This window comes from Myzus persicae, unplaced genomic scaffold (assembly GCF_001856785.1).
Source record: "Myzus persicae strain clone G006 unplaced genomic scaffold, MPER_G0061.0, whole genome shotgun sequence".
Taxonomy (NCBI): Eukaryota; Metazoa; Arthropoda; class Insecta; order Hemiptera; family Aphididae; genus Myzus; species Myzus persicae.
The window spans coordinates 257,874-281,934 of record NW_019103086.1 but is presented as its reverse complement, the minus strand read 5'-3'; the positions used below and the strand labels follow the sequence as shown (position 1 = coordinate 281,934).

At 27.4% G+C, this 24,061-nt stretch overlaps 2 protein-coding genes across 2 annotated transcripts in view; both read right to left on the bottom strand.

The window, feature by feature from the left end:
- Nucleotides 1–985: 985 nt before the first annotated feature.
- Nucleotides 986–12,049, bottom strand: LOC111033752 (enhancer of mRNA-decapping protein 4). Its single transcript, XM_022314657.1, has 19 exons — nucleotides 11,567–12,049; nucleotides 7,893–8,095; nucleotides 7,580–7,806; nucleotides 6,824–6,961; nucleotides 6,535–6,756; nucleotides 6,344–6,462; nucleotides 6,083–6,266; nucleotides 5,857–6,022; nucleotides 5,561–5,779; nucleotides 4,805–4,953; nucleotides 4,663–4,743; nucleotides 4,398–4,486; nucleotides 3,948–4,279; nucleotides 3,758–3,876; nucleotides 3,282–3,447; nucleotides 3,099–3,225; nucleotides 2,857–3,010; nucleotides 1,339–1,499; nucleotides 986–1,252 (listed from the first exon to the last, which is right to left on the bottom strand). Exons 1-19 carry the CDS (start codon nucleotides 11,590–11,592, stop codon nucleotides 1,051–1,053), a joined length of 3,084 nt encoding a protein of 1,027 aa, XP_022170349.1. The 5' UTR covers nucleotides 11,593–12,049; the 3' UTR covers nucleotides 986–1,050.
- A 10,221-nt stretch (nucleotides 12,050–22,270) lies between these two features.
- The window catches only part of LOC111033750 (CD166 antigen), a 28,302-nt gene continuing 26,511 nt past the window's right edge, over nucleotides 22,271–24,061 (bottom strand). Inside the window, exon 10 of the mRNA XM_022314654.1 lies at nucleotides 22,271–22,919. Coding sequence (XP_022170346.1) covers nucleotides 22,662–22,919 — 258 coding nt within the window. The 3' untranslated portion in view covers nucleotides 22,271–22,661. The remainder of the gene's footprint in view (nucleotides 22,920–24,061) is intronic.

Below are 24,061 nucleotides of genomic sequence, written 5' to 3'. Positions count from 1 at the left end.
TTTGAGTGTTTAAGGGAATATGGAAATGTTATCATAATTTTATAGGTATTTATTTCAAGTAATAAAAAAATGGATGACACCATAAGGACTTCTTTAATGTTATACTACTGTAAGTGCAAAATATCTTGTCAGAGAAAAATACATATTGACCAATATTTCTTCTAATGATTCTCGGCAGACATTTCAAGGTGAATTTTGCCTCAAATAACTCAGTCAATAAACAAGTTTTTAATTGAAGCCCTTATCTTCTTTATGACACCAACAATTCAGTCATACACCACACTACATTGATTCTGTACATTCACAAACATACATTTCTTATTTTGGTTATTAACATCCAATAATATCTGCTATACAGAATCAACAGTCTATGGAAATTGAAGAAATATATTTATAAAACTAGAAATAAATGTTTAACTTCAACAAGAAATGCTTAAATTTAACAAATGTAAATGTAAATTTGAAGAACAAAAAAATAAAACAACTTAAGTTCGTATTTTTTATGTAAATAAAATTCCACTAACTCAACCATACAGAAAGAAGTTTCACTTCACCCACCACTATCTATTCAACACATGCATGCTATGTATGTAATTGAATGATTCTGAATTGTAAGCAAAAAGTTACAAATACCCAATTAATTGGTTCATTTTAATAGGATTTTTCATTGTATTAAATCTGGATGCAGGTAACAAATAATTGAAGACTTGAGTAATAATTCTGATAATTTTGCCAAACTGCTAAAATATCATTACTCTCACATGTATGAATATGTTTGTAAAAAAAATACACAACAATGATGAAATAAACAAAATATAATATGATTTTCGCATAAATTCAAATCTTAGAATTATACGAACACATATAAAAAAAATATGAACAGTTCTTTTTAGTAAAATTTTAAACATGTTTGTTATTTGTACCAAAGCAGCAATATAAACAAAAGATAGAAAAATGATTAAATTTAAATAAATATTATGGTTGATTATGGGTCAATCCATTATATTTCTTAAGTCTCTTTATAAAAGTATTAAAAATTATGGTGTTTACTCAGATGTACTCTACTACATGATAGTTTATAATTGTCTTTATAGCTAACTGCAACATTTTTAATCTGCGACTATAAGGATTTAATGGATACTGTTGAACAAATTTCTCAACACTAGAGTCCATCTTAATTAAAACTAAGTTTGTATTTTCTCTGTGGTGGTCATTGGTATAGTCTAAACTTCCAATAGCAGCTTCCAAATACCTTTAAAACATGATATATTTAATAATAGGATGAACAATTTTAATTATATAAATTATTAATTATTAATTACAAAATAAAACAATTACTTGTGCTTTATTTCAGTATTATTTGATAGATCATGAGATAACTGTTGAATCAGCGATAATACAATAGGAGTTTTTAAAGTGTTTGGTGGAATGAATAGTAGTTCAGGTTCTACTTTTTCACAAACAAAAAGTACCAGTTCTAATTTTGATGCGGACAATGCCTAAACAAAGTAAAAACCATATGAAATCTACAATTTTTTTTTTTTGAAAGTATAATATAATATAAAATTTTTTATTTTTATTTATTTCTGTGATATAGAAATTGGATTTTTTAAAATGAACACTTTATAGGCAACTGTTTTAATGCGGATGGTTAAACATCCACTTTCCTCTAAAATCTATATATATAATCTAAATACCACTAACTCAGTCATTCATTGCTATATCTCAAAAAAACTACAAAACATATGAACTTGAAGTTTGGAAGAGTGGTTCCTCTGATGATAAAAGATTTTTAATAAGAAAGGATTTTCCAATTTTCACATTTTAAAGAGGTGGTCGTAGTAGTAATAGTAGAAATTTTAATTATTTTTTTCTTCTGAATAAATGGTTGCAAACAGGCAGGTCAAGTCTTATATACCCACTATATAGGATTTATCACAAAAAAAAACTATGTAACGAAAAAACTGTGACTTAGATATTTAGCTAATAATATGTTACATTATTTATATTTTGTTATATTTTTCTTGGTTACCTAGGTATTATTTTTCTAAATTATTATTGCAGTGTATATGATACTGGGTTCTAAATGTATTTTTCAACTTTTGTTTGTTAAATACTTTAATGTCAATTGGTTTATGGCTTAATGTTTATTCAGTGAATTATTAATGAAAGAAATTCTGCAGTCATCATTTATCAAAACACGGCAGAAATCACATAGTCACACCACATTTAGACATCAAAACTTCATATCAAACTGATAGTAATATATTGATGAGAGATATAAAGCTTTATATAGGTAAAGTAACCATTAACAGTCACATGCTCTCGTATCATAACATCATTATCAGCATAACCAGATAAACAAACTGGTGAAAATTCCAAACAGGAAAAACATTAGTAATTAAATTAAAACAGATTTTATTGTTGTTAAAACAAAAAATTTAAAAAAAAGTCAATTTAATTTAGTATTTTATCAATTGATTTCGCCTTCATCATTCTCAACTAAAAACAAGTATTCACTTCTGGCGTGAGTACTGACACGAGGTTTTTCTTATTTATCATATTGACTGGAATTATCCTTTTTTACATTGTACGGCAGAATGCCCAGGTGCATGAACAATCACTTCACATTTAACAAATATGAATCAATAGTTAACTAATGGTCCATGAATGGCAAATTAAATTTTATTGAACCATTAAATATTTTACAAGCGACCCAACATAAGAATATTATTTATATATTCTATCATTGGCGTATCCAGAATTTTTTTTAGGGAGGGGGGGGGTTATAATTCCCTACCTCTCTTAGATTAGGCACTTTATACTATAATAAATTAAAAATATAAAATATGTTACTTTTTCAAAAGCCAATGCATAATCTCCCTGTTTTATAATATCACTTAAAATCATAAATTGGGTAGCAGTATTATCAGTGTCTTTCATACATGGTTCTTCGTGTAACTTCTCTTTAAGTAGAATTGAAAATTGTTTTTGCAAATCATTTTGAGTACTAATCAATAAATAATATTATATCATTAAAAATTAATAAATTATCATTATATTACATTCAATTAGTTACAAAAATACAAAAATGGTACCTTAATATTTTTTTCTCTGTACTTTTGATAATGTTATTCATGTCACCCCTGAATTTATCAAATGCATATTCTAATTTGTTATTGATATTACCCTCTTCATTAAGTAAAGACTTTAATTCGTTTTGATCTACAAAAAAACAAATTTTAAAAATGTTTATTACTTAGTTTTACTTTTACACTTACATTCTAATGATCTTTCAGTAAACGATGCATCAATTTGTTTGAACATAGAACAACAAGCATGTTCAAACTTAGGTATAACTGTACTCATAAAAAGATCTTTTAGAATCGCATCAAGAGTTGGATTCAATGAAGCAACCAAAGACTTAGTAAATAATTCTGTGTCCACCTGAAAGTATAAATGTAATTTATAATTATATAGTATCCCTAAAAAGGAAAACAATTTTTTAATCAAGTTGAATACTAATGTAACATAGATTAAAATAAAATACATAAGTAATGAAACACAATTTTTTGAAGTATTATTAATATAACAGTTACATAATAATATCTATAATGAGTGTTAAAATTACAATTATGTAATAACAAATAGCTAAATTAATAAATAATAGCTATTTGACTAATTAACAATTAATTTTACATGGTTATATTTTAAAAAAACATGTTGGTGTTATGTTTGATTATAATTTTTTTTATACTTTATTAGAGTTTGTGGCTTTAACTATCTCTGTTATTTTCTTATGTGAGGTATTTAGCTGATGATCTATCATGATTTGAAGTTTCCGATGTGATTGATCACTTGCATTCTTAACCATAGCTTTATTAAACAAAAATTAAACAATCAAATACTTAATTAATATCAAGATATTAACTTAAATTTAGATTTACTCATCAAAGCTGGTTCTAGATTTGCACATAAACTAGATGAATTTATTGACATAGCAGCATTAATTTGATTATCAATTTTTTTTTGTTTTTTTGATATACATTTTAACTGAATGTTCATCTCTTGTATGCTTGTTAAAATATCATCTATTTGGCCACTAATTCCATTATCTATTATATCAGACTTATCCAAAGGTCGCCTTATTGTTGAGATATCAGAACCGTTAAACACAGAATTGCTTGAATAACAATTATTTTCTTCTTTTTCATTAATTCCATCGGAATAATTACTCACAGTTTCAAAATTATCATTGTGTGTTTCCATATAATTGTATCTAAAAAAACAAAATTTCAAAAAAAAAAAATTGTGATCAAAAAATGTTCAAATACCTATGCCATACAATGCAATATTATAACAATTATTATTATTATAGATAAAATGTTTGTATTTACTGTAATTCTGGATCAGTATGTTGTAAAATAGTCTGAACTTCATTATTACTTGGACTACATTCTCTAACTTCGTTCAAATCAAAAGGATCCTAAAATAGTACAGATAAAAATTGTATGTACTTACATTTACGTAACTTTTTCTTACTGCATAAATTTAAAATTAAACATTAGTTTAGTTTGAACATTTTATCCACACAAATAAATTAATTAATTAAATTCAAATTTAAGCTTAGATGTTATAAAAATTAGATTGTTATATAATTACTTGTGGGTAAGTATAATCATTTGATGATTGAACAATAATTGGTTGTATATTATTGTAACTATTCTTTTGCCTATTCTGAACCTACAATATTCAAAATATTCAGATACAAATCAAATTAAAAAAACAACTAATGACTTCATACCTGCATTGAATTAGACGAGATAGGGGCACTTTTTTGGTTAAGACTTATTCCTTTTAATCTTAATTTTTCTTTTACTAAAGTGTGAACTTCCAATGGTGTTAGTTCATGCAAAATGTTATTTTTTTCTTCATGTATTTGAAATTCTTTGGCTGGAAAACACCATGGACAAAATTTTAGTTAAAATATAATTTAAAAGTAGTTTATAAGGAACTAGACATAAAATACAAAACAATAGAGCCAAAAAATATACACTACATATAAATTACAAGTACCTAATTCTTATAAAAATAAATATAAATTAAGGGCAATGTGGAGTACGAGAAACATTATACACAACTTGGTCAATTTGGTCCTGCCCAAACAATTTAAACCGCGAGTTCAAAAGTATAATTTAATATAGAATTAACTTATTTTATTTTAAAGTAAAATAAGCTCCAATTAAATATAATTTTATCTCAGAAACTCATAAAATTTGAATTAATAAATTCTAGTCAAAAATAATAATCTATAATTTATAATTCAAATAAAAATTAATCATCTTTAATAAAAACAAAATATGAAATACATCTATTGAAGTTTTTTTTCATGGTCAGTTTATATTAAATTTATTATTAATCAAAGCATACAAACTATCTGAATTAAAAAATTGTTTGTTACCAATTGTACCATTTTTGTTAAAGGGATACTTAAGTCAGTACATTACAGCTTGCAAAAGTTAGTTATAAATACTACCATTTGTTATTTTCACATAATTACCCTCAGTATTATTTGTAGTTGGATTAACTGATTCTATGAGAAGATCTAATATTGGTGGTTTTGGGAATATATTTGTAGGTTCAGTTTTGTTCTGGTCATTATTTTGTCCCGTAATAGATAATTTTGGAGATGCAATAATTAATTGACCTTCTTGTAGTGACTTTGGTTGTATTGCAAATAAATTAATAATTGTTGTATAGTTATTAGAAGTTGAAATATCTAAAAATTTAAAAAAATTGTATTTATATTATTATTGATAATATATGTAACAAACAATAAAAATATAACAGACTTACTTGAATTGTGATTTTCTGTAATATCTAAATCATTATGGTCAATTTTAGCATCAACAATTATCATGTTTAACATGGGACTTTGTAGCAAAACTTCAGTGATGCCGACTATTTTTATGTTTTTTTTAGCAGACTGGATGTCATCAGCTACCTCCATGACATATAACAACTGAAAATAAAGTAACAAACAATTTTAAAAAAACAATTTAATTAATAAATGTTAACATACATTATTGTCGATGTCACTCAAAAATATATATCTTCCAGTTCCATCAACTGTGAGCTTCATGGGATTTAGTTTTGTAAAAGGTCGAACAAATGTTATTATTTGAATAGACTTCCATGTTTCACAAGACCATAAAATAATTTCATCATGCTTTGATAAAGTCACTACATACTTCCAAAGCTCTACACTATGAATAAATAATGAATATAATAAATAATTTGTTTTAAACATTAGGAGTTTTTATAAGACTGGAGAATTACTTACTCTCCATCAATAATTTTACGGTTGTCTAAAAATGCCAAAGATTTTAAAGACAAAAATATTTCTTCAGGATGCCAAGTAAACACACGTTTTGGTGTATCAGAAATTTGATCAAAAGATACCTCAAACATTATAAAATAATAAAATAAAATAAACATCTTTTACTTGAACAATAATAGTTTTATGATGCATACTTGATAGAAATAAATTGAGCCATTACTTAATGCTAATGATATATTTGAACCATCGGGAGAAAATGATAAACTAATAATATCAGCCTCTTTTAAATTGATTTTTATTACTGCATTTGTAATATTATTTAAAACATTTTTATCCATTGATTTATTCAAGCTCATATTGGAAAAAACTGGACCAGTTGTAAAATTGCTGGCAATGCCAACATGCCATATTTCAACCTTATAAAAATATATTAGTAACATATTATAATTTCTTAATTCAAGATTGAAATTAAATTATTCTTACTTCTGAAGCACGGACCACTGCCAACATTTTTCCTTTATAAGTTGGTTCAAATTCAAGTTCTTTTAAATAATTAACCTGTTCCGGAATATATTGACACCATGATAACAGATATTTATTTTTAAAACAATATGATGGATCCTAAAAAAATAAAATCAGATATTTAATTAATTAAATATTTGTTGTATACCTATACAATTTATGAAAAACGATTATTAATTAAGCTGGTGGTTGGTTCTGATATAATATATTTATAGTTGCTTTAACACCATAAAGGGGTAAATAGTACAGTACAAAGACAAAAAGAAATTAATACAGAAAGAAATAGTTGGAGGCTTTCCTCAACAAACTTAAATACAATTGTTCATTATACATAACAAATACAAAATTTAATAGTTTAAGTTTGGTCATTCAACACAATTCTTTTTAATTTAATAAATGAATCAAAGAAAAAATCCAAATTTGTTACAGCGTTACATTCATCTTAAAGGCAGTAGTATTCCGGACTAAATTTGACAATATTGGTATAGCAATTTGGAACCAAAAAGATACTATGATTTCTTGAATTAAAGGCTGGTACCTTAAAATGTATTCTTTTTAAAAACTCGGGACATAATATTTTATTATTACTTTATGTATTAAAGGGATGTCATTGAACAACCTTAAATTAATTTCATAATACATAATAAATTATTCAATGAACCTAACTAAATATATTTAAGCATTGCAATAATTGAGACGTATAAAAAATGTACAAACCCCATTGATTTGAAAAACTGGAAAAACTCTTAGTTTTGGAGATGAACAGCTCTCTTCTTTAATGACATACACATATGTAGTTCCAGATTGGTCAATACAACCCAACATTATAATTTCATAAAGATGAGCAAAACTTATATCTTCAATTAAATTGGAAAACCCTTTAATTAATGCTCTTTCATTACTCTCTGTTTTTACAATGCGAACCAAACCCTCATAAGCATCGGCTACAATAAAAAAAAATAATAAAACATATACCTAAGAAAATACATTTTTGAAAATATGAAATAATTTGTAGTTGTTAATAACTTACTATTAGAGAAGCCATAAGCTATGTACTTCTCACTTATATGCAAGGCAATCAATTGCCCACGGTAATAACATTGATCCCAATTGAAATTAACAAAATTTTTAAGTGTTAATTTTGAACTTCCTTTGTTATGAGATCCTTGACTTGAAAAAACTTTAGTAGAATTGCTATGAATTGTGTGAGTACATTCTTCGTCTCCATTGAATCTTTTGTAAATTACAAAAAATATATTAACAATGACAAAAGTAATATTAGTACAAAAAAAAAAATGATAAACAAAGATAATTTTATCATTCTATGAATTATTATAAGTAAAAACATAGGGCGGTAAGGATGAGTCAGTCAGAATCTTATAATAGTGTATAAAAAAATGTTTAACTGAGATGGTTAAGTTGATATAAACCATTTTAAAGTTATATGGAAACTTATAATTATTAACTTAAGTTAAGGTTGTTTTTTTTTCATACACAAAGAGCCAGTAGTATGGTTTTGAATAGTAATAAAAAAAAGCAGGTAAGTAGATGTTGGCATGTTGCTCTGCTGTAAGTTAGGTATCCAGAAAGTCACTGTAATGGATGTTTTAAACTTGAATTCAATGATATAAAACCATTGTACATGAAAAACAATTCTGAGCGAAGACGATCTGCCTATAATATTACTAGGTAGGTATATTTTAAGATATTGTGATTTAAGTAATTCATTTTAGTATACTATATGTATAACAGTCATTAGCACTAATATAGTAAGTTAAATTTGAAAATGTTATTATGTGTACAAAATATAATAATATACCTACACTCAAAGTTTCAAGAACCCACGAATAATATTTTTAAATTACAGCAAAATAACTAAAATCATTACTATGGAATTTCGTACAAATTTAAACATAAAATAACTATAAAAATAAACTGTTTACATATTTTTTAAATTTTTGGTCAGTGAATAAATTATTTAGGTAGGTACTTATTTTGAATTTTCGATCCCTAGCAAAAAGTTGAACATTTTATAAAAAAATTAACTATAAAATAATTTGTACATTTTGAATTCAATACAATTTGTCAAAATTTAAACTTAAAATGCTAATAAAAAAAGATTTTTTACGTATATTGGCAAAAATTGAAATTCAAACGCTCATAAAAACTTATTTTTGATTCACCCTCAACCTTTTTATTAATTTATACTAACAACAACTTAAAAGGTACCTTGTATTACATTTTCAAACATTTTGACTGGGTAAAATTTTTTTTATCAATACAAATTTAAAAAAACTAATAATAATCGAAAATTTCATATGCATATAAATAGCTCAATATGTGTGAAAATTGTATGGTGAATAGAAAATGCTAATACATACATTCAGTGAAAATTTCATATATCTATTGTCATTTATTTAAGAGTTATGCAAAAAATCAAAATTGATTTTGTCAAAAACAGATTTTACATAAAAATTAAAAGTTTTCATTGATTTCCTGGAGCTTTTGAAAACTTCTGAGAAATGTTTGCTTTAGCCCCTCCCCTTTCCCCAAGTACCAAATAGATTAACGTACCTACCAGAGAAGATGCTATTGAAGAAAATCGGAGCATCAGTACTGAACCAAAAGGTGATGACAAACGCAAAAAAATAATAGTAAGACACCTAGTTTATGCAATATGTATCATCAACAATAATTGTATTACAAATATTATTCAATCATTTAACGTAATTTGGATTTTATGAAAAATAACTCGTTATTATTTCATTACCTTAATTTATTATGTTTAAAATTAAGTTACTAAAATTAATTTGCCAAAATGACATTCTCAAAGTGTCAAAACTTAAATTAATTAAAAATTAATCAAAAAGTGCCATGTTCAAATACAGCTTAGTGGTTTGCTGCAATGGTTTCAATAGAAAATAAACACGATAAAAAATAGAATTTATAGTTGTTGGTGAAGTTATTTGCCAAAATATATAGGAAAAAAAATTAAATAAATAACAAAAAATTTTTATTCAACATAAATTGTAAAAGTTGTAAATAAAAATAAAAAAGTAGGTACTGAATAAAAAAATTAACCTTAATGGACGAGAACAACTAGTCACTAAAGAACTAGATTATATAACCATATAGAGATTTAAAATATTATTACTAGGGCTTGGATTTTGTAGCAGAATAAATCCTTAAAAAAGCATTTTAAGTTGCCAAAAAAGCAAAAAAAGCATTTATCAAATTCAATTCTAAAAATCAAATTTCAACTACACATACAATTAAATATTAAAAAAGGAATTTACGACCATATATTTATCACGTTACTTTCATTAAAACTCATACTAATAGGTGCTAATATAATTTTAATTTTTAACTTTTGGCATTTTGATGATTATAGAGAGCTCTACCTCACTGATTGTCAATTGATATTTACCAGTCAACTAAAGTATTGGAATGTGCTATAAAAATACGCAGGAATAATTCAGATAATTTTCACTTTCCTTGAGTCGTAAATACAAGTATAGATAATTGTAGATACAACTATTTTGGCACAATAAAAATCGTTATTTTATCAGTCATACATTAATTACTTGTTTTTTCACTGGTTTTATAATTGCTGGTAATATTAATTTAGTCCAAGTATAATATAGGTACATAGAAATAAGTTAAATTTTCAAGAAAAACGTATAAAAATATAGAAAAAAAGAATCAAAAAAGGGAAAAAAAGCAATAAAAAGCAAGTTTTGTGGAGAAAAAGCAAGAAAAAGCAAACCAAAGATTACTTCATTCAAAACTATTTTTATTTATAAGAATTATCTTTCTATCATACTCCCCCAAAAAGAAGTATTTGCTACAAAATCCATGCCTTAATTATCAATTATTATATTTTATTAATCTAGAAATTTGTGTTTCGAACTGGTGTAAAATTATCCCCATATTATGCTAACTGGGATAATGCACTATGTCAGTGATACGGTACAAACATCCTAGTGAGTTATGTTTTACCTTGGTTTGAGAGAGCAAATTTCTAGACAATGTTCTCTTTTACAATTTTTGACAACTGAACATATTAACCACAAATAATAACTTGTCAACTACAATTTGTCAAATTATTAATACCTACGTTGGAAAATATTTACATAATACGCATTTATAAATATGCAAATATAAATGTTTTATTTTATTCAAGATATTATGAAACTTCCTCATTTAGCTCATAATAATAATTTTATTTTTATTTATTCCATGGAAAATAGCTGAATTTAATCAAATTTGTATCGTAGACATCACGCTTTATTGGTAGACCGCTTATTAGGAGATATAGTATAGTTTAAATTTGCAAAGTATGTAATAATTGTTCACGTAGGTATGAAAGTATGACACAGTGTCAAGCCCAGTGATAATATGAAATTGTTAATACAGTGATTGAAATCTCGTTACATGAAATTTTATTTTTAACGGTGTACCGTCTGATCAAATTTTGTGTGACGGCCAAAACAATCATAGGCATTATGTGTGTCTGGCGACACATCTTTTTATTCCTATTCAAAACGCCTACCTAATGCCTCCAGATATGCATAAACTCATTTCGTGATCAATATTAATTTGGCAAGCGGCAGTGGCCTCGACATAAAGCATTAACTAGACACGAAAATAATGTCATCGGTAACTGGCGATTGGCGACGCTCGACTTAAAATATATATACTTACACGATCTCCTCGATTTCTTCGGACATCTTGACGGAAGGCGTGAAAGATCGGTTTCAGAGCAAACGGTGTTAGGGACAAGATGAAAGAAATGAAGTTTTTCAAGACGCGATGAGTGCTAACGACTCAGTTGGATACCAATCTGATCAGCCGCTAACTGGCAACTAACAGTCTTGACTGGCAGAAACACGTTGTAGTTTTCGGTTGATATCCGACCGGCGGCTGTGATGACGACCAATTGTTTACCTAATGCGTTTATCGTATCAGACAACAGACGACGTATGTTCCGTCAGCGAAATGGACACTATGAGAACGTTGGGAAAAACACAACGGAATCGGCAATCGCTTTAGTTAAAAATAACAGTATAATGCACAAATACAAAACGAGACGGCAGCGCTATAAAAGTCACACGGCAACGCAGTAATTTTTATTCAATGAAAGCGAATACTCAATACTCTCGTCGCCAGGGTCGTGACGGCTTCGGCGGCGGATTTGAAATCACGTCTGATAGGAACCGCGCCTCCACCTCCACCGGCGACGTCATCACCGCTGCCGGCAACCGGCGCTTTGTCCCGGGTTTCCAGACAAAGGTTTAAATTCCTAATCGTTCGTCGTAAGAACGTAATATTATGACTATAAATTGAAATAAGTACGTAGGCATTACCAAGCAGCATATTTAGCGAGATATACTCACAACATTATTTAAAAAAATATGCGTTTACGTAGGTACAGGAAAAATATATTAATTTTATAAGTAGGTATACGGTTGGTGTACGGTGAATGGCTACTGGTGAGCTATGGTCAATGAGTATAATATTATTTTATTATAATATGTTTTATTCTGTTTTAAATTGTATTTTTTTTTTTTTTAATGCAGTGCGGTTACCTGTGTTTACTGATTGGACACACTACCACACCGCTCGGGAGCCATAATATACAATGTAATCATAAAAATAGCTCGTATGTAAATAAATCGCCCGTTGAAAATATTTACAGTGGATAATAATAGATTTTTATTATCCAAATAAAATTTAATGGAAAATTTGTATATTATTTGAATTGTATTTTTTTTCTAATTAAGTGTTGTTTGAGAACTAAGAAAACTAATGAGGAATCAACGAAACACATAAGTATTTTTTGACTCCGGGAGAAAAAAATTGTTGAGATACATTTTTGTTAAATATGAATATACTTAAAACATAACCTATTTACCTATCTATTTAGCAATACCTACATCTATGCGTACTACGTATTTACGTCCTAAATATTATAATTGTATAACATCAATTTGATTACCCATTCAGTATACCTTTTAGTAATTGCTTAATGTTCATAAGTAATAAAATGTTTATTATAAACTTTTGGCTTTTATCTATAAATTAGAATTATAGAATACACTCACTACTCAGTGGGAAATCAGATGTTCAGTCTGTTCAGAAAACATATCTGATGTTATTTGTTAGGTGTGTTGAGTAAATAATAAATATGTGACACATAGTGGCTGGCGTACTCTGTGAGTTCTTGGGTATCTATTTTTATATGTACGGTACATAGGCATGTATGTAACTAGAAGGAGCTTAGCCCCCCTGTCATAATTATTTTACTCCCACCGATGTTTATACAGCAACATTTATAAATTTTAATTTAAAAAATAGTTTTATTTTTTTATTGACATTGGGAAATTTTTTTTTTGTTATTGTCAAACTACATATTATTATTATCATTTTATGTGATGACCCTGGGTATGGCGTATGCCGTTGTGTAGTTCTTACTACATACTTAAAAGTAAATTACATAAAATTAGTTGTCACCTGGAAGAATCATGATTTTATTTTTGTAACATTAATGTATGAATTGTAACAACGAGTAATAATAACCGGATGACGATCGCTATGCCTGCCGACCGCTTATCGGAGTCCTACTAAAAATAGAATTGGTTTTTAAACTATTTTATTTATTATATTATCGTCGTCCTTCGATCTTCCTAAGTACAGCGTTTGTATGCTGATCGCAGGGCCGGCGTTACACAATTTTGTCGAGGGGTTGTGAGATCAAGTATTGCCGACTCAAAGTTTCTAAAAAAAAATACTTGAAGTTTAAAAATTCCTGGTTTTTCTGTGTTAAGATGAAGTAAAATAGTTAAAACAAAAACAAAATATAGAACTAAAACATTTTAAACCATTTTATGCATAGTTAAAATATTTATTACTTGTATTTTATACAGATGTAAAGATACAATAGGCTGTCGGAGCTATTTTAAGATCTAAAAAATAAGTCGTGTACGAATATAAATCAACCAGTGTTTGTCAATAACTCAAAAAATTAAGTAAAAAATAAATTTTTTTTTAATTTAGCAGACGGCAGATGGCAGTACATCATATTATTTAACAAAATAGATTATATACGGGTACTTGAGATAGGGATTAGGGATTGCCGAATGCCGATTAGCGATGGCAATGATATGTCGACGGACTTACGTTGTACAATGTACAAAAACAAATATATATTATAGTATTATAATACGGGTCCTTACTCCTTAGCCGACAATATCAGTCGGCAGTATTTAGATTTCTAAATCGGTAAATTCTCAACTGCCGACTGCCGGGACCCGTTCCTATATTAAATATGTATTTTTTTTTTCAAAAAGTATAATTTCCACCGGACCACGGCTCCCTGAAATTGTCGACTGATAATTACAAAAAAATTTAACAGGGGGGTGTGACGACCCACCATACCCCCATTGCCGCCGGCCCTGTGATGATGCCTGATAGTTCGTATCATGTTTAACGACGTTATTATTATTTTAATAATTAAGCCAAATTCTTATGTTTCAGGATTTTTTTCCAACAATTTCCGCATCTGGTGATTGAACATTTTCAGCAATGCCAATCGATTCCCCAAGTAATTTATTATAGCTATTTAAAGAGATTTATTAAATGTTTCAAATAAAGAAGATATTTTAAAATGATTTAAATAATACTGAGCAGAGACTTAAACTGTATTGACTAGTATATTATTACAATGTTACCCATATAAATTCTTTAACTTACACTTATATTTTAAGAAAATTAAATTAGTCTTATGTATATTGTATAACACACATGTAAGCATATCACATATATTGTGTTAGGTATATAGTAAAGTTAAAATACATCAGTTTTAATTATAATATACGACATTTATATTCAAATTACATACAACTATAAAAATAATAAATCAATAAGTCAATTCAAAACTGATAGAAATACCTATCATTAGTCAATAAAAAAATATATACTAAAATATAAAAGTAAAAAAATTATTTATAATATTGCATGGGCTTATATTTTTTACCCGGCCAGTATTTGTCGGTACTTAAAATTTAATATTTATTTTCATTGGTGTTAAAATTGCAGTATTGGCATCGGTGGGCAATTACATAGGGGGTGGCAATATTATCTCAGATAAAATAAACAAAAAATTATTTTTTTTTTTTAAGAGGAAGATTTCTAAAAAATGATACATTTTATTATTATTTATTTTTTAAGTTCACATATGCATACATTTTGTTTTACCTACCTATATTTTATCATTTTAAATAAAGAAAAATAAATGTAATTAACTAAGTACTTAATAATTAGTAAATATTAGTTGGCTTATTTCGACTAGTACAACTAAAGCCCGAGCACACAGAATGCGGTCGGTCGCGGCGGGCCGTGATATCGTATATGTATGTATGATTATCGCGACGGTCAAATTCTGTATTTAATTACAACCGGCCCGCCGCGACAGATCGCGTTCTATGTGTCCGAGCCTTTTGATAGCAAATTCGTGTGATGGGATTGTCGATTGTGGGAATTATTCAATTACCAAAATAAAACTATTTTTAACAATGGTCGACGACAAATGTTTGGATATCTACGAAGTATGTAAAACGTAGATAATAATAATTGTGTTTGGTTGATTGCTGAACAATGATACTGATATTTTAGTTAAAAATAATAAATATAGCAGTATTATTCATGACGTAAATTGTAAATACGTAATCTTATGTAGTTATGTGCCATGTGAGTGTGACCACTGACCACTGTAATTTTTTAAAACGATTCTTAACAGAAACAGTTCATTACTTTCTGTCTTAAGAGGCCATTCTGGTAAAAGTGAAACGTATACAACGCGCAATAGATTATAAAATAAAAACTAATTACTCTGTACATACTGCAGTTTTTACGATAACACCAGTCACCAAGTCATATTTTGAAATTAATATACCGTACTGCAGTGGATTTTCGCTGATTAGGTTAGTGTATCGTCATAACGATAATTCAAAATAATTTATTTTATGTAATTAATATTTATTACTGTTGATACTATAATATTATGGACACTTTGTCTCTTTTCTATAGCGTTATCGAGATATTCTCGTGTACGATGACCCACATACGACCCATCATCAATCATCATTCACCAGTATGCCTGATTTCTGCACACAACTAATTTTCATGTCGATTAATAATTTGACTATACCTATGAATTTATTTTATTTATTTATTTACTATTGCCCCCTCTCCTGTTTAGGATCTCTATCTCTGATCTTGTCTATATACTACCTATGACATTTTCAAAATATTTAGATGATTAGATCCTTAGGAGGCCGTTCTATATTTATATTCCGTTCTATCTTATACTTATTTTATTAAAATACTAGCTGATCCCATGCACTTCGTTGCCCGTTGAAAATGCCAAATCTATACATAAGACTTTTGTTAAAATGCGAGCAATATAGTATGAGGTAGGATATAATATTATACTATTATCATCGTATCCCACGCAGCGTGGCGTATTTTTTTTTTTTGGGGGGGGGGATGTCCACGGTGCTGGACACCCCCCAAGCCAAAAAAAAAATTCAATCTTTAATTTTGATAAAGTTTAAAAGGAATTAGACAAACAAAAATGTATGGTTCGTTATGAACAATTTTAATATTATATCAAGTCCTACACTAATTCCAAAAGAAAATAAATTTAGTTTTAAATAATGTACTTATTATCCTATATTCCTATTATATTTTTAATTATTTATAAAACTGTTATTCTTATAGCACCACTGATATCGAATGTAACAAACAAAATGTATAGTAATAACTATTAAATTATTGTGACCGATGATGATAACTATATAGGTACTAATGTATATTAATATGTTTAAATAATATTGTTATTATTATCCTATTACAGTATACACGCAATTTATATTTTTATCTTGCGGCTCCGTGCCTTCATGTACCTGTGTTACTTGTTTTCCAGCCGGTATTTATGTTGTGTTTATTTAGATATTAATATATTACAATGATGTTTTTTTTTAAATATATTAATACGTTGGATCTCCATGTACATTTATTTTAAAACATATTATTTTGTAGCAATTGAATTTGAATCATTTTTCATTTACTCGTCGAAGAAACAAGGCAGATAAAATATACATTGAAATAGTAATATTATCATATTCTTAGTCTTGAATTTATTAATTAAATTAATTTATATAATACTTTAAAGTGTGTTTATTATTATTTTCTATTTTCTATTTTAAAAATTATTATTTGCTTTTATTTTTATTTTTATTTTTAAATTAAAATTATGTTTACAGTATGTATTTTATACATGTATGATTTAAGTTACATAAAAATTACTACTTTTAATTAAATAAATAAAAAATGTTTTATTACAATATTTGAAGAGTATGTTATGAACTTGGTGGTAGTATATGTAAAACAGAGAAATATTGCAACCAATTAACAAATAAGTATATACAATATACCTACCTATATTATCTGGACACTCCCTCAAAAAACATACGAAATACTAAGCACTGAGGCCACGCTAGGTAAATACTCCATATGAATAATATTTTTTATTTTTTATTTTGACGTGGATACGCCGATGAGTGGGTATAAGTGCAACTCAACCATCTTAGCAAGCAATTTGTGAAAATTCGATTACTTATTTTTTACCAATAACTAATGTAGGTAACACCATTGATTAAATACTAACTATAGATATTCAGATAAAATTAATTTTTTTTTTTTGCTAAACTAAATAATTATAATAATTGTTTATTACTCAACGTCGAAGCATCTGTGGTTGTCGAGTTTGATTGTTATTTATTTTCAGCCAGCGACTATTTCTTACTAAAAAAGGTATAGTTATACAATTTACACGTTTATTTTAATTAATAATAACTAATTATTTATTAACTTTATCGGACTAAATTAACGCCTAAAACCTCTGTGATGTCCTCTTTAATTTATAAAAACTGCAAGACGATCCAATAGTAGTTTCGGAGTTTACCTTGAACATACAAACAAACGCTATCATTTTACATATTAATTATTAGTATATAGATAACTTACTGACAAATAAATAAACTAATGGTTGAATATTGTGTTTATTTTTTAATTACTGTTCAAAACTATTTAAAATAATAATGTAATATAATACATTTAATACGAATATTAATCGTATTATAAAAACACACTATAATATCGTATACGGTTGGTTTATATTATTCATAAAATATAATCAAATACAACATTATACAACATATAACATAATATATTCCACTTATTACAATATTTTACTATTATAGTAATACAGTAGGTTGAAATTATGTTTAGTGAAAATATTGCATTTGAAGATGTCACTGTGTGAATAAAATATAATAATGTAGGCACATAGGTGGGCGCCTTCTTTAAAAATTTCAAGTACCCAAGAATAATATTTTTAAATTACAACAAAATAACTTCTTTTTCTATAAACAAAATCGAATATTTACAATTTATGTAAAAAAAACAATGGTAAATAACTAATACATATATAAAATGTACAAGGCTGGATAGAGGCCCTACTTCAACAACTCGATAATTAAACAAAATAAGTATAAAAAATGCGTTTTAAAAACCATGTTTTAAATTTTCAATTATTATACCCACCTACAGGCTATAATAAACATATTGAACATTTTATACATTTTTTATCACTAAACCACAAAATTATTTTCAAATGTTAGTAATTATTGACAAATGTTGTGACAACTTGAATTTTATATGCTTATAAAAAAAATTGTGATTTTGTATCTTTTATATTTTCAAATTGTTGTAATAAAAACTTATGTGTCAGGCTATATTATTACTGATTATAATTTATGATAGGTATTGTGATTAAAATAATTAATTTTACTATTGGAGCATTATTATGTAATATGTAACAGTAGATTAAATACATTTTTTCGAAAAACTTGCATTCATTAACTTTATGGTGTGTAAAAAAACTAATGATATACTTTAAAAGTTTTAAGTACTCACAAATAATATTTTTAAACTGCCAAATAATAACAAAAATCGTTTTTCTTTCTTTAAATATCTAGTTTCATTCAAATTCAAACTAACCTAAGATAAAAAAAAATTATATTTTTTATATTTATTAGATCTTTTGGTTACAGAGTGAACTATTTATGAGTAAATTTGTTTTAAATTCTCAATCCTCAACTTTAAACATTGAACATTTTATAAATTTTTAACCACAAAATATTGCACATTTTTGTGGATTAGGTAAATTTTGTCACAATTCTAACTTTGAACTCTCATAAAAAAATATTGTGTATTTATTCACAACTTTTTTTAAAATTTACATTAACAAATTATGAGGAACATTGTATTAAATATTCAAGTTTTTGAATAATCAGAACATTTTTATCGACAATAGTTTTAAACCTAACTTAACCTAACCTACATTGTTCACAATTCCCATTCTTGATACCTATAGACATTTTTAAAAAAAAATTGGAATTTGTCCTTTAAAAAATATTTTGTGGAAAAATATATTAGGACCTACGACAGTGTTGGGTAGTAACGTAATGAAGTTAAGCGTTACTATAACGGCGTTACTTTGTTTGTAACGCATTAAGTAACTTCTTTAGAATTATTTCCAAGTAACGAAAATGTAATGGAAATTACTTTTGAATAGTAATTACTATAGTATAACGCGTTACAGTTTTGCTTATTTAGTACCTGTTGCGAATTGAAAAAAAAAACCATACAAATATATCTATAATGCGGTTCTTAGGCATACAAAATCTAATATATATTTAATTTTAACTATTACTTAACAATTCATATTCAACTTTTGACATGTCTTATGATTGCGCCATAAATTAAGTGCAGGACACTAGAACAGTTACAATTAGATTCCTTTAAATAGGTACCTAACGCTATGAACACTGACTGGGGCCTATCACACAGTTAATTCGAGTGACGGATTCATTATTTTCGCCGCGATTCTCCAAATATTTACCATATTTTTGACATAATTAGCTAAAAATTTTAAATGTCTAAAAATAGCTCAAAACTTTTATAACGTATAGAAAATTATAAAATCAACATTTGATGACATTTTCAAATAACTACTGTAAATAGCCTGCCCTCGTGTTTTGCGAGCAAACTTTTGAATTCTCTCTGCTAATGTAGGCAACATCATATCATTCATATCACGGTGAATTGAGTTGTTTCTTTCTAATCGGTAGACTGCAGTAATTGTCCGGAGGTTGATGTATTAACAGCATTGTACTACATCGATGTTTGACTTACAGGAACAACCATACACTTGAATGTCGTAAATCCAGATCCGTTGTATAATAGCTACATACGGTAGATTTTTGTTTTCGATGGTTAAATCAGTCTGATTTACGGACTGACTTACATGGTCCGACTAACCAATAAAGTTTTCATATTTTTTCTTTAATTCGAATTTTGCTTTCAGAGCTCCGTTTCGTTTTATTCGTTGGGTGCCGTGTGCTACGTCGTGTTTGAGTCTCTCAGCGTATTTGCTAGGACTAGTTTTCTCATATCTATAGAGGATAGGTTAATTGTTAATTATCATTGATAGCTACCAGAGTTGCATTAACAAAGTTAATTTTTTTAATATCTTACTATTACATTGTAGCTCAGTGAAAAAAGCACAGGAATGTTTGGAATGCAATGAATCTACTACTGAGTGTCGGGAAAAATTCAATACACTTTGGTCATGTACTTTGTGTTTTGGTTTATAGTATGACTCAGAGATAGTTAGGTCGTTGTTGCAAAACAAGTGAAAAACCAACAATTTTCTCCATTAGAAATTGCTTAAGAAATAGATAACAACTTCAAGTTCTTAAACCCAAAAATAGCACCAGGCTATGATGAAATTTGTTCAAAAATATTGAAGGAGCTTCCAGAGAAGGCTATCATTCATCGTGCACACATAAACAACGCTATTTTGCATATATGGAGTAGGTACGTTTCAGAACAAGTGACCCTGTTGCTCAAATCAGGAAAACTACCCGAAGATGTCACATCATACCAACCGATATCACTCCTCCCAAGTTTGTCTAAACTTTTAGAGAAATTTCTGCTCAAATGCCTAAAACTGATTATACAGATAAAAATCTTATACTAGAACAGTAGTTTGGATTTTGCAACAATAATTTAACAATCGATCAAGTAAATTGAGTAACTAATGTGATTAATAAAGCTCTTAAAGAAAAAAGTACTGCTGTGGAGTATTCCTTGATGTAGCCCTACGGACTTATCACAAAGTTTGGCACAAAGGATTCCTCATCAAACTGTGTGAACAACGGCCTTCAGCTTAATATATTAGATTGCACCTTGACTCTCGTCTAAACTAGAAACGCCACATTCGTCAGAAAAAAATCAGACTAAAGAAAAATGTGAAAACTTAATTGGTTAGTCAGATCCCACTCCGATTTAACCATAGAAAACATACGTCACTGTGTGTATGTATTATAAAACCAATCTAGATATACGGCATTCAATTGTTGGGTTGTGCAAGTAAGCCTAACATTGATGTAATACAAAGCTATCAAAACATCGCTCTGACGCTCTTTGAACCATCACTGAAGACTAATTATGTTAAAAACATGGTAAATATTTTGAAAATTCGTGCTTAATTATTGAATGAATCTGTAACCCGAATTCGCTGTAAGTAGCCAGACAGAACAAAAATCACCGCGAAATCTGATCGACAAATTTCCCAGTGAATATCGCTGTATATAGCCCCTGCAGCGGCCCAGTCTAATTGATCAGCCTAATTTATTGATAATAGTCTAGCACTCTAGCCACTCATAAGTCATAGGATACATAATGATTTTTTTATTATTTTATATTGTCATTTTTTTTTAATTGTACTTAAGAATTTAGAGCTATACGCCTGTACAAAAGCTGTTAAATTTTAAATTATTTACTGCTCTATTTACAATTTACCTACATTAGAATACAACATTTTTCGGTAGATTAATATTGTTATGTGCTTATGTATTAACTGTACATAGGTAAGTATTTTTTTCAAATTACACCTTTTTACTATAGTACCTTTGCTAAGAAAAAAACATTTTTAGGAGTAAAAAACATAAATACTTTTTTATTTGAAAAGTATAGTAATTTCATTACAATTTTATTTAAGTAACAAGTGAAGTAATTTGATTAATTTTTAACTTATCCAACACTGGACCCGCCCTCCCAATCCGGGCCTGGGTATATTTTACAATTAAATAGCGTCATAGCGATTTACTGTAATACACACTATACAACTTAAGTTTCTGATACCAATATTTAGGCAGGTATGTTAGGTTAGGAAATAAATACTCTACACACATCGATATAACATCAAGGAAGTAAAAATAAGATGATATTATATTGTATATTAGGTATACTATCACAAAACACGTTTATATAAAGGTATGTGGCAAATGCAGACAATGTATATAGATCTCAAACATTTTTCTAATCACTTTTATTTTAGGAATATAAAATAATTTATTATTTAATTTGCGTTTCTACAGTTTTCTATATTAGACGGATCTTTATTTATCTTGGTGTCAAACATTTTTTTGTTTTCAAAATATTTTTATTAAATAGTATATATTTATAAATAAATATTTTTCCTAAATCGCACATCCGTGTGACATGCATTATTAATCAACAATTATACAACAATAAGAACTTCTATACAATTTGTTCTTTTTTCTTTTTTCATATAATGTATAACATATAAGTAAATAATAATTTATTATTAATGTTTTAAATGCGTAAAAATTGACGTAACTAAACACATAATTAAGTAATTATCAAACATTTTTGAGCAAACTGAATGTGAACTAGATGTTTGGACGGGCTCTCTGTTTCGTGTACTCTTGGTCACACTCAATATGACTGTAGCTTCTACTAATGTTTTACCGGAACCGACGATCAAATTATACTCTCCACTGTGCACTGGCGTTACCGATTGTATCGTGAGAGTAGCTACTTGGCAGTAAGAAGATGTTGATGACTAAAACATGCAATAAGATCCATGGGTAATATTTAATTAATTGTCATAGATCATCAGGTAGTAGAATCTCGGTATTCTAGCTATCCTTTTTTTCATTATCGTTAAAAAAAATCTTTAACATTTTTTACATTCACAATAATAATTGTTCAATTAATTTGTTGTAATCGTTTGAGAATATATTTATGTCACTAGTTAACTAATTACATAGGCAATATTAACATAACATTAACTAGTATTTAAATGTTTTTATATCATATAATTATTTTTGTCTGGTAGTCTTCTGGTCTCAAAATAGTCGGACTAACGAGGCTATCCTACAAATACAAACCAATATCATATTGAAGGCATGGAAAACAGGAATAGTCAATACTGTATCTATCGTTTGAAGAAGTTCACGATTGTAATATTATATAACTATAACTTATAATATTGCAGTGTCATTTTTTTCAAACATATTCCTGTTTAGTTTTAATATGGATGTGGTAGAATTGAATTCAGAAATAATTGTAAACCAAACTATTTGGTTTTACAATGATATATTTTAATTTTCATAAAACAATTTTTGAGATACCTACCTCGCGACTCACATAGATGAAGTTCATCTATAGTTTAGGACAACGGTTGTTAACCTGGGTCAAGCGTGTTTTTTAAGATACATTTAATATTATTAAAGTACACATTTGTATTTGAGTTATTAAAGTCTAAAACTTGGTAGTTATAAAAATATAACTAAGGAGATCCGATAACGTATGTATTTTCCAACAAAATGACAAGATCAATCTTATGCCAATACTGTACCTTATAATATTGTCAAATAGGTAATCAATATAGATAATCAGATACAACTTCTAAAATCATATTTGAGTTCGTCATGAAGTTTACTTGAAAATTACTTTTTCAATTTTTTAACTGAACTACTAATTCTTCAAAATTGGTTTTTTAATTTTGAATATTAATAATTTTTAAATGTTAACAATATTAAAATGGAAAAATTAATTTAAAAATGTAAGAAAGTCATTTTCGAGTATGTTTTATGACGAACAAATAATTATATGTTTTCAGAAAAGTTATTGGATAAATTGTTTAGTTAACCAAAAAATAGTAGGTACATAATAAATATTCGTGTAATGTGTTATTGACAT